Source organism: Actinia tenebrosa, unplaced genomic scaffold (genome assembly GCF_029948245.1).
Source record: "Actinia tenebrosa isolate PJP-AT-01 unplaced genomic scaffold, QUT_ActTen_1.0 PGA_scaffold0__85_contigs__length_37466705, whole genome shotgun sequence".
In the NCBI taxonomy this organism is placed as follows: domain Eukaryota; kingdom Metazoa; phylum Cnidaria; class Anthozoa; order Actiniaria; family Actiniidae; genus Actinia; species Actinia tenebrosa.
In genome coordinates this window covers 17,683,729-17,704,361 of record NW_028292569.1, presented here as the reverse complement: position 1 = coordinate 17,704,361, position 20,633 = coordinate 17,683,729, and the positions used below count along the sequence as shown (strand labels likewise).

Genomic DNA, 20,633 nt, shown 5'->3' with positions numbered 1-20,633 from the left:
GCTGTGGGCTATTATCACTTGCGTGCGCATGGGAGAAAAAAATATTTGCTACGAGAACTCAAACATCTCGCAAACATTTTCCCGTTTCCAAAACACAACTTGGCTTATTTGTTGCCGTCTAAATATTTGGCGAGATAATCTCGTGTCTCCCCACTTGATCAATAATAAGTCTTTCGGGTCATCAGTTTTAATCGAAATCCAAAACTTTATGCCGTGGTGGATCAGTAGATCCATAAGAGGTGTAGGAAGGGTGGGGGTAGGACGACAAAGACTTCGAAAACAATATTCAAGCACAAACTAAGCTCCGCATTTAAATTGACTTAGGGAAACGTTTTCGATTTTTCAGATTCACAGTGAACTTGTTACTTAGTTTTCAACAATATGCACAGTTGTATCAATGAAGGATGGAATTGTCTTCTTTCATCCTTAGTGATCAAAGATATCAGCCTCTACGGAATCCTAGATCAGCCACTGTAATAGCAAGTCATTCGCTAGCCAACGAGGAAAACGATCCAGTAAAAAAGTTAATCTCAAAATGTTAAAGTAACTATTTTAGCCATTCCGAGGTTGAGTGAAAAAACTGGGTCGAGTTGGCATTGCAAAGCATCGTGGGACTAATTTAGGGGACCAAAAAGACGCCATCTTGAAAATGTCCCCTAAAACTGTCCCAAAATGCACACATTAGTAATATCAACTTGACTCAGTTTTTTGCTCAACCTCGGAATGGCTAATACGTACAAAGCCTTTATCAATTTTCAACCTAGGTTTATAAGTCTTTATTTGTTACCCTTTGGGTCCCTTTTGTAAATATTGAGCAAACACGTGCACACCGCAAACTACTTGAGTCAATTAATTAAGAGGCACTTTAAAGTACTACAAAGATAGGAATCACCGATGCAAAACTGACAGTTAATAATCCGCTGTAAAAAAACATTATTGCTATTTGAAAAAGTTCTCTAATATTTTAGAGTCAGACGCTGATCTCAAGATCTCAAGCTGGTCACATCTAAGTCAGTGTACATTTAGAGATGCCCGAGATGTTTGCTACTTGTGCTCTTGTAGCCCTATTGGTTTCATTTCCTTGTATTAGAGGTAGGTATATATATCAATAATGGAACCGAAATTACAAATATAAGGAACTAACTCTTTATTGAAAGCATAATGTTCTCCTCATACTCCGGCAATAAAAGATTCCACTAAAAATCTTAGCGCATTCAAAACAACAAAATGGCCATATTACTTTATTCCATGCCGCTAAAGCTCTCTCAAAATAATATGACGCAAAAGTGTTTCTGCAAGAATCTTTACTTGTTGTGGAAAAAAAGAAGATATATTCTTGTCTGTCATAAGAAAGCAATTCACCTTCTCATCGGCTTTTGGCGTCGAATAAAACTAATATTTTCGCTTACAACTCTGATAATGCAGGTTATGGAATCAGTGTTTCTTGCATGTAACATTTTCCTGTTTCCAAAACACAACTTGGCTTATTTGTTGCCGTCTAAATATTTGACGAGATAATCTCGTGTCTCCCCACTTGATCAATGTTTAGTCTTTCGGGTCATCAGTTTTAATCGAAATCCAAAACTTTATGCCGTGGTGGATCAGTAAAGGAAGCAAGAGGTGTAGACCCCTTACTCTTTGAATCCGAAAACAATGTTTAAGCATAAAAATAACTCCATTTTAAATTGACTGATGTAATAAAAAACTCGCTACAGGCAAGCTACAGTGAACTGCTCAATTATTTGTTAAGTATTTGCGCAGTTTCATCCATGAAGGATGAAGTTGTTTTTTATCGTTACTGATCAATGATGGCGTCCTATTTCTCGAATTATTTGATCCGCCACTACTATGGAACTCATTTTGCTAATTGAAATACAATCGCTAAAGTAGCGTTGTATCCGGTTTTTTTTTTTTTTTTTTAATGCAATGCGCTGGAATATTGGACACTTGCGCGTTATCTATTGAATATTACAAAGCATGCGCAAGGCATATCTATAGCCGGTATAATTGTATTTATAGGATCTGTGTTGGACTCTGGTAAGGCATACCTCGACAATACCCTGCCAAATGATCCTGCATGTACGGATGTCTTGTTTGTATCTCGTTTCAAACCCAACCAAGACGTCACAGTCATTACATCTCTCAGCCACTCAGATCTGTTACGCAGTGTGCACGACCCTGCGGCATTATGGGTCAAACGGGTAACATCACGTGGTTTCAGGGTGTGTATTCGGGAATCTGGTATTGGATCCAATGGGACTGGCGTTGTCAACTGGATAGCAGTACAAGGAACATTCGATGGGCATCAGCACGGTTCAATTACCTTTGATCAGTTGGGATCTGGAACTCAATGTAAGGCGGTGCCAACGCTAAAGGTAAGTACATTACTGTGGTTTTCGATATTCTGCGAACTCAGAGATTTCAACGGCTTGTTGTGAAATGGGTTTCTCACTGCCAACAGGTAAGAATATTTAAGGTACCGACTGCTTATTTTTGATTAACGGCAGGGAATCAAATTTCTGCGTTCAGTTGTCAACTACCGAGTTTGCAGAATATGGAAAACCGCAGCAACAAGTTAAAACAGCGAAAGAGTGGAACATAAATTTAAGTGGATACTTCGAAATGTTAGTTTCAAAAAACAAATAACTAATCTCTACATCACAAATAACGATTTTCTCATTTTTCTTTCCATAAATCGTGAGAGAAACGCCATACTTTTTAATTTTTGTGTAATAAAGTGATAATCAATAATTGATAGTTTTTATCAATAAATTACGTTTTCTTGTCCAGTTGTATCTAAAACGTCCCCAAGTGTTCGCTACTGTCGTGGCGCCAGATTCAAGTGCAAGACAAGATGCCATGAATGTCTGGGTCACCAAATATAAGATAGGAGGAGCATTCTCTGTGTGTTTGAGAGAAATGGTCAATTTTGATGGAGTGCATAGTCAACTAAAAGTTGTAAGTTCATGGAGGGAAGTAACCATCTTGCATGGGTGTACCCTGTATTTCTAACAGGGGGTAGGGTGTGGGTACTCCAGGGCAAGATCTGGTCCTTGATCCAGCCCATAAACGTCTTTCGTTATGGTTTGTAATTTAAAAAATTATAGTCTTACGCCCATGGTAATGTTAGGGAGGGCTGGCATCATTCACTATTAGATACTAGTCAACGAATTAGTTCTAATTACTGAATGCATCCTTCAAATTTTTTTTAGAACTGGATTGCTTATAACCAAGAATTACCACTCTCAATAAATGTAACAGAATCGAAAAAAGAAACCATTGACACCAGCAGTAACTCAGTCCAACAGATTGACTATGCGTTTTGTAAGGTACGAGAAGGAGCAATTAATAGCTTTTGATTATCAAGGCGAGAAACAACAGACATTGAAGCACTCTTGAACTAATTCAGATGTAGAGGAAACAACGTTGATTATCGTGAAATATAGGTGAACTAGAGGAGGGTAATCTCATCGTGCCTTGTGTGTGCCAAATACAATCCGACACTTAAAATTGATATTCTGGAAACTCAAAATGAGATTATGCTGAAATGGAATCATACTTTTCCAATCATGATGCCATTATTTTTTTTCTTTGTTGGTTTTTGTAGAACGTAAACTTCAAAACCGAATTTTTCTCTCCTCCTGTTGTTGTGGCAACGGCTAGTTACTATAGCAACGATTCAAGACCCGTCGCACAGGAGTGTAAAGCCATGAGTGTATGGATTGAGGTAAAGAAACATTATGGTACATCATCCAGGCAAACGAATCCAAAAATCACACCAAACCTTCCAGAAAAGAGATGCAATATTTTAGCTTGGTATCAATCAACTGAATGAGTCTCACTGCCCTCTATGTTTTATCATCCATGTACATTTCTATTGCTGAGTTTCAATCAGCTGATAAAATTCTCAACGTGGTGGTCAAAAACTAAAGACTTTGCATTGTACGTGTCTTCAGGCAAGTGTGTTTGTTTATTTTGCTATTTGTTGTTCAAGGAAATAACAAAAACTTACTTCAGAGTTTGCGCAAGAGAGCTGAAAGATGGACGATCAAAGACCAGTATCATGAACCTAGATTATATCGTACAAGGAGGTAAGGCTATCAATTATTATAAGGTTATATTTACAGCATTTACAATTAAGTAAATAAATATATAAAAAGGCAGCAGTGTCTCTGTACGGCCAGGAGCTTTAGACCATAGGTGCAGCTGAGTGGTTCTCTTGCTTATCGAGCGCTCTACACCTTGCATAATATTGCTATTAAAGTGTACATATGAGCAGCACGGATTTAATATTTCGATTCTACCTTATGCGTATTATGGTTGAATGGTGAAATGTTTCTTCATTTGAGCGTTGCACATTCAAGTCATAAAGGTTAATTCTTTTGATATATTAAAGACTTTGATTAATACTTTTTTGTGGTTTTGTGCGAATGTGTCTCTGTGGCAGCCTGCCAATCAGCGCAGGCATAATCTAAACGAACGAATCTCAATAGTAAAAAAAAAAAGAATTCCATATTCCATATTCCCTGATGATAGATCTAAGATCCCAAAGCTCGGAAAATAATAAGTATGTGTAGATGAAACAACAACTGAATATTTAATTGTATATATATTGTCCATTTTAAATTACAGACCTTGATCCTTGCATCAGTGTATCGTGTAACTATTTTGGCGTGTGCAAGGCTTTTGCCCCGAAAGATGCTCGTTGTGTGTGCGTGGACGACTGTCCCTCGTATGAAGAGCAAGTCTGCTCATCCAATGGGACAACTTTTAAAAACAAATGTTTTTTTGAACTGGAGATGTGTAGGTTGAAGAGCAATCACACGCTGTATCATCCTGGTAGCTGTACAGGTAGAGATTTATGACTTTATCATCGCCATCCCTACCCTCTCCCCCCTAAAAAATTATCAGTGATCACAGCAGTATGTTTGACTCCATTAGATTACATAAATAACAGACAAGATACAAGATACTTCAAATACTAGAAATACTTGTATTTCAATATATTGCTGAGTGGAAAGAATGATTCCTTGTATGAACGATATAAATTTGGTACCTTTTAGTGTCTACTTCAACACAATTTTGATACATTGTCCTTCTCCTACGCTAACACCTTTGTCAAGGTATTTTTAGTTATTTCATCAAGGAAAATGTAATACAAAACTCTATTAAATACCCATACCAAGCCCTGAGTAGTGACTTGTAAGAAAGATAGCAGCTCCCACGAAAAGGTAATCAGTATTTTTTATCAATTCAGGTTTCCCACTTGAAAGAGGCAGGACATCATTATCTTCAACGCCAGTCGATGGTACAATGTGCAAAGAAGTCAGATTCAGGTCTTTTGCATTCTATCCTGACAAACGAGTCCACGTGCATCTGACGGTCAACCACTTTAACACTACAAACCTTGACTACGTACACGACGCAATGGCATCTTGGGTAGAAAATGTTAATTACCAGGAATTCACGGCTTGCATGACAATGGCTGGTCGAAGTGTGCGCCCTCGCGTTGCGCAGGCAACGTTTGATTGGTTTGCTTATCAGGGTGCACCAGATGGAGGCGTGACGGATCGAACGAGATTGGACGAGTGGTGGACTGGAACGACGTGCAGAACGATCAAATTACCCAGGGTAATGAAAGGCTTAGCACTAGCTCCTATTTACAAAAGCTATCCCAATTTACATGATATCATTTAGTAGCTTTTGGTTTAGAAGGTAAATTGTGGGTTCCATGAGAAATACGAGTCATTATTTGATGGCATTTTATAATGCATTCAGCGATAACATATATCTGCAGGCTCTTATTGTTAACAAGAAGTTAAAACTAAAAAGAAACACCACACAAATTAGCCCCACAAATGAACTTTCATTTTCGCCTTTTATCTTTAGCTTCGAGGTAATGTAATTAATAATTGCTGGAAATATTTGCCTAAATTATTGAATTATTTTATCTGATTGTCAGTTTACCAAGCATTACTATGAATAAAAAAACCACGAGAACACGAGCTTTAAACACTAAACTATTTCTTAAAAAGATATTTATGTTCCGATGTCATTTATTGAAGGGTAAATTCAAATCTGTGCCCACGGTCATTGTGACAGCGGAACACATCAGTGCTGCCTTCAAACACGACGCTACGAACCTTTGGCTTGAAAACGTCAATCAAACGTCGTTTCAAGTTTGTTTACGAGAGCTGCAGAATTTTGATGGACTGCATGAGAATATCCACGTGGTATGTGACAAACATATTATTTTTCCTTGCCTAAATTTTTATGACCATGACCTCTTTTTGACTGCTTTATTTTGGCTTGCAATGATAACACAAAGGCCTTGGTCATTCACTTGGTTTAGAGATTTTATTGATAATAATGCTATATAATTGCAGAATTGGATTGCGTTTGAAGAAATCCATCGTCCAATGTTCAGTGAAAAAGGAAATGTACTCTTCCCGAACTTCGGCAAGCCATCAATGAAATACAATGGCGCCTTTTGTAAGGTAACTAGTTACTCTTATTTTGCATTAAGAAACCCTTTCAAACGTTACTCGTTTTAAATGACATAATCTTTTAATATAGGATTTGAAATATTCAAAAGTACATTATCACGTGCCTACCGTAATTCTTTCAACCAATCACACGACGGCAAGTGAGAATTCAAGACTCGTATATAATGGTGTGTCAACATGGATTGAGGTGAGTGTAAAAGGAACTCTGAAATTTGACGTCATCAGCGCCATTATTATTATATCTGAAGTTATGACCGCCAGCATAGTTAGATATTTTAGCTCGTTTTTGCACTTTTGAGCCACATTGATTTATATAAGAAGGCGAATTTGCGTTTTTCAGTTTTGTGGCACGCCAAGATGGATGCGCACGCAACCTTGAGAAAACGGTCTGATCATGTTTTCTTATTATTTTATTTGTTCACTCGAGGTGTTTCTTTTTTTGTTACAGTACATGAATACGACTGGTTTTCGTGTTTGTGTCAAGGAGCTCTACACAACTAAATACGAGCCTCTTACAGTCAGTTACTTGCTGTTATCAGGTACATTTATGTAATCATCGGATAGAATGAAATCACTATTGACTATTGTAACTTAATTATCCACAAAGCAAACAGTATAAAATATTTTCATTTGTTGTTCCTTTTATTGTGTATCTTTAAGAAATATGCCCCCCGGGCTGGAACTACTTTGATGGTATTTGCTACTACACTAGTTCATCATGTGACACGTGGATTAACGCTGAAAACCGCTGCACAACATCGCGGGCACACCTAGCAACCATCAAAAGTCAAATACAAAATGTCTACATTCAGCAGCGATTAAACGGAGCCAAGGGATGGATTGGTCTGAATGATAAAAGTGTTGAAGGTGTTTTCCGATGGACGCAAAAAGGACAAAATAACTGGACGTACTGGGCAGACAACCAACCTAACAATGCAGGAGATCAAGACTGTGTTTATACTCTAGGTATACTTGGACTGTCTAGGGACACTCTAGAATCTTTGTCTACACGTAAAAATGATTTATTATTTCAAGTATTTATTTTGATAGAGTTGCAAAGCTTTAAAGTCAGTCTTTTTAGAATATAGAACAACTACTCGGCATGATAGAAATTCGGTATACTTATAATTCTTAGATGATATTATATATATTTTTTATTATATAGACATGAGCGTTTTACTGGGAAATACGCCACTTGTATTTTTCGTACAAACTACATCCGGGACCTGAGTAACATATTTTCCAATCCTTCACTGGGTAAGGATATGAATGACGTCACTGGCGATGTTTTGCGGGACCTGTTTTGATTAACTTGCGTAGTTTTTATTTGTTGACTTGTCTATATAATAAAAAGAAAACTACACGTTCGCTTGAAGATATGAAGTTTATCTTCTCGTGTTGGAAAATATTTTCAACACTAGAAGATAAATTTAAATATCTTCTTGTTGTATCCTCTATATATTTTACGATCAATTAATTTTACCATATACAAATTGTTGTAAGTCTCATTTGCCGAAAACAGTATTAAAGTTCTATTATTGTAGGTGTGGACCATCAGTACCACTGGGATGACGTGTCGTGTAACGAATGTCACAACTTCACTTGTCAGAAAGGTATTACATTTGTATTAATTTGTATCACTGCTTTAATTTGAAATTCTTCACTATCTTATAACCCACACATATATATTAATAACAAGCTGCTTAAACAAGTAACTGAAATAAAATATTTAGGTGTGGTTCTAGATAATCATCTCAGCTGGAAGTCCCACATTGCTTTTCTCTGTAGTAAATTTAAAAGAAGCATTGCAATTATAAGTAAGGCTCGTCATTTTGTAAATCTTCATATTTTATCTAATCTCTACTACTCCTTAGATTATCCTTACTTAATTTATGGCATTGTTGTGTGGGACACAAATACGAATCTACCATCAAACCTCTTTTTATTTTACAAAAGAAATCATTACGCATAATGACTTTTAGTGACTTTAATGAACACACTAATCCTATATTTCTTAAATTGGAAATGCAGAAATTTCCAGAGCTAGTATTTTTCTACACCGCTTTGTTTATATATATGTATGATTTCCATGCGGGAAATCTGCCAACTTCTTTTTCTTCTTATTTCACTCAAGTTAATCAAAAGCATAACTATAACACTAGATTGGCCTCTAAGTCGTCTCAGTTTTTCCCTTCCCAAAATTTGGAAAATTCAATATAAGATATTCGGGAGCAAAATGCTGAAATTCAATTGATGAAAATTTGAAAAAATTAAAAAATAGAAAAAAATTTAAAGAGGGGCTGAATGATGACTTATTCCGCTCTTATTCTAGCTGATCATTAGTAATCTTAATCTCCAATATCATCGTTAAATAGTCAATATAATTTATTTCATATCATCAATTGATACTTGAGCTATCCTTTTTACCATAATTTTTGCCCTTTTTTCCCCTCTTATTGTCTGATTAATTATATCTTCGTTCTCTCGTGTTAATATAAATATGTCCAGATTTTTTATGTTATATTTATAATAGACCCAATTTTCTATTGTTTAAAACTGTATGTATAGCTATCTATCTCGGCTAGCCTTTGTGGTTATTATAGATAGCATGCACCTTTATTTAGGTTTTTAATATATTGTATTTATTTTCACTTGTAGATATTATATAGCACAGCAGGTACTAAATAAACACGATTGTATTGTTGTTGTTATTGTTCTCAACCAGAGCAGCAATACTGCTTAAAAAGAGAATCTGAACAACTGAATCTGTTTATAGATTTGGACGAGTGCAGGAAGGAAGCATTCAGTTGCCATGACGACGCAGTATGTATAAATACCTATGGCTCGTACTATTGTCAGTGTAAAACTGGATATTCAGGGACTGGAAAACAATGTACAGGTAGACATTTCATTCTTGTCAGTAATAATCATGTCATCATGTCCTTTTTTTTTGGCACGCATATACTTTTCTCAATGTATTATGTTCTAAATGAAACTTTTAGATATTGATGAATGCACAACGGATTCTCCATGTCACGTGAACGCCACGTGTATTAACATCCCAGGATCTTATGCCTGTCGTTGTAAGAATGGCTTCAGTGGCGATGGATTCAGCTGTATTGGTAATACATTTGATTTTTCTTATCTACTTTCTTTGCTAGCTGTTTGAACCTTTTCTTGCAGTTAACAGCTCCAGTTTCTGCTCTCATCTGCAGATATCTATTTGGTTTGATCAACTTTTTCGTATATTGATGATGCATTGGAATTTGTTTCAGATATTAACGAGTGCGCAACCAATACGCATCATTGTGACCGAAACGCATATTGTAACAATACAGTAGGATCGTATCGTTGTACATGTAACAGAGGTTATTATGGAAACGGCACCAAGTGTACAACAAGTAGTAAGTACTAATTTATTATCTTCAATGATTTCAAGAAGGAAATTGAAGAGACTCTTCCTTCCTATCCATAAATCCAATTATTTGCAGTTTTCGCTTTTCAAGCTCAATAGCACTGAATAGAGATTGTTCGTTTTTGTTTTTCAGGAGGACTGGATATGTCAGCCATTTTAAGCAACTATGGCAATGCAGATTATATTCGTTCTTTGTCTGGTTACTTGGACCCAGTTCTACAGAGCTCAAGTAGAAGCCGTTGGATCAGATGTTGGCACGCTGCAACAGATGGATGGAATACTGCAACCACATTCCACGTCCAGTGTGACGGAAAGGGACCCACAGTGACTATAGTACGTGTAGGAAGCTACGTGTTTGGAGGATACACCGATGTATCATGGCAAAGTAAGTATAAAAAAGATGATGAATGTTATCGATGATTTTTCTAATTTCAGAACTACCAAAAATTGGCGAGTTTCTTATTGTTACCACCTCTCAATATAAACTTAATAGAACTGTTGCTAACGAAGTAAAAAGAAAGAAAGATAGAAAATAGTAAGAAAGAGAGAAAACAGAAAAAATTGCGCAAAGGGCTTCTTGTAGTCGTAAAATGCAACGAGCGGCATCGTTTTGTTTTTAATTTTTGCTAATTCACCAACAGTATATTCTTCGTTTTCATCAGCTGGCGGCAACTATTATAGGTCCTCCAGATCCTTCCTGTACTCTTTGTATAACACCAATGGATATAGTCCAATCAAGCTGACCTTTAACAGACATCTATACTACCAGTATGCAATATATGGGATTAATTCGTATGGCCCAACATTTGGTGGGGGACATGACCTGCATATCTCGAACTATGCTTCAAGTAACACGAACTCATATACAAACTTGGGTCACACATACCGTACTCCACAAATATGCAGCTATGGCAGTGGAACATGCCGATCTTTTATGGCCGGTACCTACAATTTTTGTCCCAATGACGTAGAAGTCTTTTATGAAAGTACCAGCTAAAGTGGGTCAACCACTGACGAGTGTAAATTCTACATTTAGTGTGAATAGTGTGAATTATGAAGGTTTATATTTCCATTGTGTTACTGACTGTGACATCACCCCAGGCTTTGTAACACTAAACACAGGTCACCAAATTCGCAATAAACATTGTAGAAACCTTGAGTATCATAATAATGATTCTTTTCAAGTACTGTTTTTGTGAACTATTAACTTTCTTTGTATTTTATCAGAACTGTATTTAAAAAAACTTCTTAGCACTAGAAAGTTAATCAGAGTTAGGAGGAGTTTCTTCTTCTTAAATTTATAGAAATAATACTTAATACAGGCACTAGTGTAGTGATGAAAGTGAAATAAAAAATATAAGTGTATTCTTTAGTTTACTTTTGCTGCCATAAAAACTAGGTAACTTTTTGCATAACAAAAATGTTCTTAAACTATGCCTTAAAGACAGACGTTTCGCGACGTGCTTCTCTTCATCTTCTGAAGCCTAGATCTGCGCAAATGTTGATGACAAGGATTAAAAAGAAATAAGGACTTGTAACCATATATATTTGTCTTTAGTACAGAAACAGAACTGTACTACACAGTTTATTTTTGACTGGAATTTTAAAATTTGCTATATTTGTCAGTAGTCTTAAAGCATTATTTCAACGAAGACGAGTTTATCTTTGAGTTCTTTTATGTGGGGGAAAAAAAGAAATTCATGGGACTCGAATGAGAACGAAATGGAGAAGGAGTAGGAAGAAGAGGAGAAAAGGCAAACAAGGACAAGAGAAGGTTTATATCTAATATTTTATTTAATATAATAGATAATATATTACATTCCGCTCTTTGGATTTGATTTATTAACTTCTCATACCCCTTACAATCGTAAACTTCTCATGTCAAACTCATTATTCATATTTTTGTTCATTAAATATAAAAAGGTAAAAAGCTACTACTACTCATTCATGTTTTATAATAGAAGTACAAAACTTTCAATGACATGACATAGCAATGATATGTCTTTCTTAAAATGTGACTTTTTAATAACAGTGTCATTTTGAAACTTTTACATGCAAATTTAAACCAAAAGGAAATAGTTGAGCGGACCTTAAGCTTTTATTGGGGGGGGGGGGGGGAAGGGGGTGCACGTGCACCCTGTGCTCCCCCTGGTTACGGCCCTGAGTATAAAACTCTCAATGACACGACATAGCAATGATATGTCTTCCCTATAATGTTCTGACTTATTAATGACAGTGTCAATTTGTAACTTTTGAAGCTAAAAAGATCCCCGAGGAGAATTTTTTTTAAACTGAAATATTATTGATTACATTCTCTTTTTCCTTTTCTTTTTCTAATTCCCCTCTTCTCTTTCTTTTATTTTAGCTTTCTTTTGTGCTTTTCTTATACTTTTGTTGTTCCTCCTTTCTTTCTTTCTTCCTTCCTTTCGTTTTAAGTTATTTCTTTCTTGCTTTCTTTAACATTCTCTATATTTCTGTCTCTACATATTCCTTTATCCCTCCTATATCTTAAAAGAATAATAAATGAATAACAGCAAATGGTTCAGGCCTCATATAACACTCCAATTCTAGACCAGATTACAGCAAGTGCACTTGGAAAAGCGATGGCAAAGGCACTGGTTCACACCGCTAAAAAATCGTGTATAATAAACATGCAACTCAGAGAGACAGGATAATAAGCAGCAACAATATGGTGCACTTTTTAACTATCAACGGCCTAAATGCTTTAAGGCCACCTTTTGGACCTTTCAAGATGAGATATTTACGTCATAGATATCTGTGTTGTTATTGTTTTCCTTTATAAGAAAATAGTGGTTTCCTAAACTCATAAGGCAATATGGAAATGATGATTGAGGTTTTTGTAGAAACCTTCATCAGCTCTCAACGTTCCAGAAAATATAGTTTTTGATGCTATTAGCTAGTTAAAATAGCAATATGATAAACACAAGATGCTTCAAAACCAACTATTTGGAGTTATAGCTATGAATATAAATGAAACCCCTTTTGCAGGTAGTTAGGGAAAGGAACGAAGTACTCTCGCATAAAGTCTATAAGGGGATGTATATAGCTAATTTAGCCTTTCATGCGCTTAACTTTTTTCCCCAAATATTTTTGTGATTTTTAAGGAATAAAAAAGAAAATTACAAGCGTAATTTTAGTTTTGCTAATTTCAGGAAATGTTTTAAAGAATTTCCAGTACCGCTTGTAATGATTTGGCTCCGTTTCAGCGTCAATGTTTACTGTCGTACGTAAGTTGCACATTTGAGTGACCCACTTTTAGAAAACGTTATTAATCAACTCTAGTATCAATTAAAACGTCCATAATATTAACTTTTGAAATGTGGTACATAAATTGGATATGTCTATTAGGACCATTACTCAGTATATTAACAGTGTCAATAATAACTTAAAACTTCATTTTGAATAGCCCTTGGGGGAGTTACAGTATTTATTTATCCATTAGAAATAACGGTCCTCGGAAAACAACTTTTTTCTCAATCGCTGACTTGGCATTTTACACTGTTATCCACTAGCATGCTAAGTGAAAAGCTATTGGACAAACAAACCGCACTTTACAGTAAAATCTCCACAAATCCTTAAAACAGGGGGGGGGGGGGGGGGGGGGGGAGAGAAAGAGAGAAAGTGGGAGAGAGGGGGAGGTTTTTAGACATTGCTTTCGTAGCTTTCAACTTGTCGCAGTTATATGTCGCAGTCATATGTTTATTGCAGAAATTCCATGCAAGTTTGCATGCCACGAGTAACCAAAAACCACTAAGAAAGCGGTAGAGTTCGCTTTTATATTTATAACTTGTATTTGTCTTCAGCATCATCTTGGGTTAAGTATGGCTTGATGCACTGAGATATGACTAAATCAATAATAACGTATTATGCGACAGTGCTAATGACTGATTTCAAATAAATACCGTTAATTGGGTAGGGCGGTTACGAGATTAATTTACGAGATCACATTTCATTTAATCGAACGAATATTGTGGCAAGGTATCATTTGTTCATGCCATTCTTACTTTGACTCTTCAAGAGAAGACAACGTTAACATAGGAATAGCGATCGATCTTTCAAAATGTATTTGTATGCAACTTTACTAGTTGTGTTGCTTTGTAAAGTGGACCATATCACCAGTACCAACACACACGATGATCGTAACCCAGGATTGATGTTTGATAACCATCCTGGTTACCTTTTGTCTTTACCCGCCAACATGACCAAAGTCAAACAGATGACTACCAAAGTATCCTGCAAGATGGATTGTGTGTTCGCTTGTGTTGAAACACCCTGGTGTCGTTCGGTCAATTTTAAGATCATAGCTGAGATGGACGGTCGTCATATCTGTGAGCTGATAGCTACTGACAACTTTACCAACCCAAAGTATTTGAAACAGGACGTGAAATTCACTCATTTGAACATTCAGGTAAGACTTCAACCGTGAATCTGTTTTGGCGTCTGTGGGAAATGGGCGTAGAGACAAGTGGAAATTGCAAGAAATTTTTTGTTAATTAATTCACAAATAGCCAATCATAATTAATTTATAAATGGAGATACAGAACCCAAAAACTCAGATTTGCTGCTTTGGCTGTTTAAATTTTTTTTGTTCAATATTATCTGAAGCGAATGTTTGTCAAGTTTTATTTAACCTGCTTATTCGTTTGAAAGCTTGCCTTATAGAATATGTAGGAATACATACAAAACCTGGCTAAATTAATATGAGAAGTGAAATCGCCTTCCACACATTTTTTTTTTTCATTCGTTCAGAATTTTTGATACTCTAGTATTTTTATCAATAACCTGGTTATTGTCTTATCTCACAGAACCCATGTGAAGGAAAACCTTACCTAAATAAAGGGAAATGCTTGCTCCATGAAAACAGAAGGGATTATCGTTGCCGATGCAAGAAAGGATACACCGGAGAAAAATGCCAACATGGTAAGTTTTTTTGGAAAACAATGCACACGTAACACTTCATATTTTTCAGTCACATAAACATGTGTTAGTTCTTTGGTTCCACAATCTTGGCCGATTTATAATGTTCTATATTTAACTTTTAGATATTGATGAATGCACAACCGCTTCTCCATGTCATGTGAATGCCACGTGTATTAACATTCCAGGATCCTATGCCTGTCGGTGTAACGATGGCTTTAGTGGTGATGGATTTAGCTGTGCTGGTAAGACATTCCATTTTTATGTACTTTCGAATCTTTGCTAGCTGTTTGAACGTTTTTGGTAGTCAACATTGCAGCTATATATTCAGTTTGATCAACTTCTCCGTATTTTCATGATTGGTATTTGTTTCAGATATTGACGAGTGCGCAACCAATGTGCATCAGTGTGACCGAAACGCTTATTGTAACAATACAGTAGGATCATATCGTTGTACATGTAACAGAGGTTATTATGGAAACGGCATCAAGTGTACTACAAGTAGTAAGTACTAATTTATTATCTCCACTGATTTCAAGAAGGAAATTGAAGAGACTCATTTTTTCCTTCCTTCCTATCCATGAATCCAAGTATTTGCAGTTTTCGCTTTTCAAGCTCAATAGCACTGAATAGAGATTGTCCGTTTTACTTTTCAGGAGGACTGGATTTCTCAGCCATTTTAAGCAACTATGGCAATGCAGATTATATTCGTACTTTGTCTGGTTACTTGGACCCAGTTCTACAGAGTTCAAGTAGAAGTCGTTGGATCAGATGCTGGCACGCTGCAACAGATGGATGGAATACTGCAACTATATTCCATCCTCAGTGTGACGGAAAGGGACCCACAGTGACTATAGTACGTGTAGGTAGCTACGTGTTTGGTGGATACACCGATGTATCATGGCACAGTAAGTTTAACAAAATAACATCAGTTTTTTTTGTCTGAAAAATTGTAAGTTATTGTAAAAACGACAATGTCGTGTTCCATTTGCATTAGGCGTCATTTTTCTAACACTACCAGAATACTGCGACTCGTTATTACCTCATAACTAATTGGTGACAATTGATGCCAAAGAATTAAAATAAAAAATGGAGAATAAATGAAGAAAGAAAGAAAAAAGAGGAAAGAGACAAATAAAGTATACAAGGCGCTTGTAGTAGTAGTAGTGGTAGAGGTAGTAAATAAAAAAATGCATACGTTCCATTAATTAAATATACAAAATGGAGAGAAAAGTCTTTCCTTTTCATTATTAATGACAAAAACAATCTAATTTTGAACACATTTTAGTGGTGTCGAGTGTATGACATGTGACATTCAAACCTTCATTGAATTAAATAGACACATACAGCAAATAAGATATTATCCAAAAACTAAGTTAACTCTATTTGAAATAAAAACTAAAACAAAAACTAAAACAAAAGACAAACAAACGAATTTTTTCTTCTTCATCAGGTCGCTGGCAATATTTTTCGTCTTCAAGATCCTTCCTGTACTCCTTGTACAACACCAATGGATATAGTCCAGTCAAGCTGACCCTCAATGGACGAGACGGCAACCAGCATGCGATATATGGGGGTAGTAGTTATGGTCCAACATTTGGTAGGGGACATGACCTGGTTATCTCTAACTATGCTTCAAACACCACGAGTTCTCATACTTATATGGGGTTTTCATACTATGCTCCCCCAGGATGTAGAAACGGTGGATACGAATGCTCTACTTTGGCAGGTACCTACGGATTTACACCGAATGACATAGAAGTCTTTTACGAAACTACCAGCTAAAGTGGGTCAGTAAATGAGGAGTGTATTCTGCAGACCTTATTAAGTAAAAAAACTGCCTCCTTTAACACTTATTAGCACTATATTTGTAGTTTAAATTATAGTGTTCTTATATTTTTTAGATCTTCTAGTAGAGTAGATCTCACATGTACAGAAAACCTAGGTTAATCAGAAATGAACGGAAGTTAAGCAGATACTTGCTATTGATAGAGGCAAACAGATATGTAGTAACTAAATCGAGTTAGAGAAAGAAAGGGTAAGTCCATCCTTTAGTTTGATTTTGCTGCCATGACAATTATGGTAACCTGTTATATTTGTAGTCCTTAACTTTTGAAATAAAGCAAAGAAAACAAATTTATCTCGTTTAAAGTTCTTATTTCTTGCGGTTAAGAAATGAAACAGAATAGAAAATTAAACTCCTAGAAAAGAAAGGAGAAGGAGAAGGAGAAGGAGATAAGGACAGTAAAATCACTATTATTTCTGCTTAACAATGAGAGAATAAGGTTTATACCTAGACGTTTTATTCAATTTGATAATATATTACATAATGTCCTTTGAATTGGAATTTGAGATGAGATTCTACATCCTCAAAAATCATCGTTCTCTTCATGTGAAACTCATTATTTAAATTATCTACTAGAAATAACTGAAGTGATTGGTTCATTAACTTATAAACTTATAAAACACGCAGCATAATCGCTTTAATACCGCCGAAAGTATTTTTTTTTCCAAATTCACATTATTTCTACATGTGTACAGTTACTACTACTTATTCATGCTTTGTAATAGAAGTATCAGGGGCGTAACCAGGGATCTTACAGGGGAGGTGCACAGGCAATGATTTGCAGAACCAAAAAAAAAAAAAAAAAAAAACAGAACCAAAGTGGTCTTTATTTAATCAAAAAACATTTACATGCAAATTTAAACCAAAAGAAAATAGTTGAGCGGACCTTAAGCTTTTATTGGGGGGGGGAAGGGGGTGCACGTGCACCCTGTGCTCCCCCTGGTTACGGCCCTGAGTATAAAACTCTCAATGACATGACATAGCAATGATATGTCTTCCCTATAATGTTCTGACTTATTAATGACAGTGTCAATTTGTAACTTTTGAAGCTAAAAAGATCCCCGAGGAGAATTTTTTTTTAACTGAAATATTATTGATTACATTCTCTTTTTCCTTTTCTTTTTCTAATTCCCCTCTTCTCTTTCTTTTATTTTAGCTTTCTTTTGTGCTGTTCTTATGCTTTTGTTGTTCCTCTTTCCTTTCTTCCTTCCTTTCTTTCGTTTTAACTTACATTGTTTCACTTTCTTTGTTTGTTTGTTTGTTTCTTTATTTATTTCTTGCTTTCTTTAACATTCTCTCTATTTCTGTCTCTACATATTCCTTTATCCCTCCTATATCTTAAAAGAATAATAAATTAACATGTCCCAAGGGTTCTTCAATGCCTTGTTTTTACCATCGTATCAAATCAGAAACACCATCATGCCAACCCCAAATTGGGTTGGGTTCAATTTCTCTCTCGCCACTATTCAAAATAGACATCTTCCAAGAAACACATTCTTCGTCTAACTGACCATTCAGTTGTTTGGCAAAGAAAGTAGCGCCAATGCTTCAGCTAGTTCTCTCTCATCCTCCTGTTCCTGTTTCGTCTGTGGGTGAAGTTTTATTCTTCTACTGCTTGGTATATTTTTCCTGGTAACCTCGGTGGTTGGATTAAAGTAAGATCTTTGAGGGATCTGTTGGAACACCCTTGGGATTGACTGTCGGTACTGCAGAGTGCAACACAGAAATTACCACCATGGTAACGTTAGCACATTACGTGTCTAAAGGATGCTCTTGTGGCAGTTAAAAGAAAAGCATCATCGTCGCAGATTTGTCCAGAAAAGATGTTGTCGTCATATTTACTTCAATGGACCCTTCTCAACAGTATTGCGGTAGCGAGACTAACATGGAAATACACAAGAAATCTCACTTTTCCTGAATGGAACTTGTGGCATTTCTTTTGTATGTTAATCTCGCATTCAAAGCAATTTTAAGAAGGGCCCATTCTTTACCTTCAACATATGTCGTCTGTCAATCCTTTGTCACTAGTCGCATGTAGTAAGACTTTTAAATTGATGTCGTTCTTTGTTCTAGTTGTACGATTATCATAGTACCGGTGTGCTGTATGGTGTCAATCACTGCTCGTTATGTCTTAAAGCCGTTATCGAATGAGTGGGAATGGTACGGCATATTGCTGGTAATCCTACTTTCTACAGTGCTGTTATGTTACCGTAGGCAAAAGCACGTGTGCGTCAGACAATGGGAAACCATTTCCATGTCGTACTATGTTTGTGCTGTAAGTTTGTACTGGGGAGCCATTTCATTTTACGACATGCTGTACCGTGCCCTTGCTGTAAGTGATTACCATGCGTTTTCCACTTATACAGGCAGCTTTATTGTGAAACCATTTCAATGCACCTGTTGTAATTTAGTACCGTGTCCGTAAGAACACGCGTGCGTTGAGTTAGATGATGGGAAGCCATTTCAATGTTCCCACATGCCATTTCGTGTCCATGCTTATGTTAGTACCGTGCGTTTTCCACTTATACAGGCAAGTTGATTAGGAAGCCATTTTAATGTTACGACATTCCTTAGTATGGTCATACTGCAAGTCAGGATCATACCGAATACCTTAACAGCTTCAATGGGAAGCCATTTCAAGGTTACGTTATGTCGTGCTGATCAAAAATACACGTTGTAATGTAAGTCAGTACCGTATGTTTTCCAGTAAAAATGAAAATCGTTTCTATGAAATGCTGTTCATTTGTCGTCAATCGTAACTTTGTATCATTCTTCCTATTTCGAGTATCTGACTATGTTCTTAATCAAGGTTGTACAGAATCCTTATACCTAAATATGTAATAGATCGATTTATCCAATCAGAGTGTAACAATTTTTAAAATAGCCAATCAGAAGGTAGTATAAAAATGGCCTAAGCATGCATCTAATTGCTTCATCCAATCAGAGTATAACCATTTGTAAATCATCCAATCAGAATCTAGTTGACGTTATCATCTTAGCCAATCAGGATTAATTTCACACATACTGAATAAATATCATCAATACTTACAGTGCAACTACATTAACCAAGCCCAGCCAAACAGACATTAAATCAAATTCACAAATCACATTTTTATTGCTGCATAACAGATGCATTAATGAGTTCTGGATTTTAGATTGTTTCTTGTTCACTCCTGATCATACACACACTCGTATGAAATAAAATATAGGATTTTAAAGGGAAAAAAAGGAATTTTTTTACAGATTCTATTGTTTGGATACTTAATCGTGATTGGCTAATTTGTATGGAAATATATCTGTGTAACCTTGGTTGGTATAGTCGCACTGTATCACGTTTTATAGGACACGAGTGAAAAACGTCTGCGCATGCTCTGAATCCGTATGCAAATTATTCATAACATACGTAAATTTGACTTTCAAACATGCCTGATAAATTGGACTTCACAAAATGCCAAAACTTAGTGTCCATGCTTGAAACGTAAGAGTAATTCTTTCATATTGTGTTTGTTAATACAGTATCTTGGTCTGACAAAAGTATACTCGCGAAATTTTTTGTATACTTGTCAAGAAAACAAACATTTATTTTCTCGCTCAAACTCTTCAAAATTCTTAGAAAACGTGCTGAAGTGAACGCATGCGCAAATGTTTTTGCCTGGCTTCGTTTTATAGTGTTTTGTTCTATACTATGTAGTGGATTATTAAAATCAACCATCGATTTTATTTTGCCATTATTTACAACAATATACACTACAACAATCCTACATTCTTTCAAAACTAGTTTAAGGTTTTAGGTTTAATTTTATATTATTTTGTTTAGAAGTGCTCTAACAGCAAGCTAGAAATTGATGTTTGCTTTATACAAATCCGATAAATAGTTCTACAATTAATTATTGACACTAGAACGATAACGTCTGCGCATTCCATTGAG

General features: G+C 35.9%; 1 protein-coding gene across 1 annotated transcript; it reads left to right on the top strand.

The window, feature by feature from the left end:
- The first annotated feature begins 932 nt into the window (after positions 1-932).
- LOC116304667 (uncharacterized) lies at positions 933-16,970 on the top strand. Its single transcript, XM_089036438.1, has 26 exons — positions 933-1,092; positions 2,020-2,375; positions 2,791-2,958; positions 3,213-3,329; positions 3,608-3,727; positions 3,995-4,091; positions 4,633-4,851; positions 5,258-5,631; positions 6,066-6,233; positions 6,387-6,497; positions 6,577-6,693; positions 6,955-7,045; positions 7,167-7,472; positions 8,051-8,119; positions 9,283-9,405; positions 9,509-9,628; positions 9,782-9,910; positions 10,055-10,306; positions 10,584-10,913; positions 13,746-13,761; positions 13,981-14,350; positions 14,748-14,862; positions 14,985-15,104; positions 15,235-15,363; positions 15,516-15,767; positions 16,313-16,970. Exons 1-26 carry the CDS (start codon positions 1,029-1,031, stop codon positions 16,642-16,644), a joined length of 4,665 nt encoding a protein of 1,554 aa, XP_088892564.1. The 5' UTR covers positions 933-1,028; the 3' UTR covers positions 16,645-16,970.
- The last annotated feature ends 3,663 nt before the right edge of the window (positions 16,971-20,633 follow it).

Bases quoted from the DNA above. Each gene is read 5' to 3' on its own strand.
- LOC116304667 (XM_089036438.1), top strand. From the start codon at position 1,029: ATGCCCGAGATGTTTGCTACTTGTGCTCTTGTAGCCCTATTGGTTTCA. The intron at 6,694-6,954 runs GTGAGTGTAAAA...TTTTTGTTACAG, and splicing joins GTGTGTCAACATGGATTGAG to TACATGAATACGACTGGTTT. The intron at 9,629-9,781 runs GTAATACATTTG...AATTTGTTTCAG, and splicing joins CGATGGATTCAGCTGTATTG to ATATTAACGAGTGCGCAACC.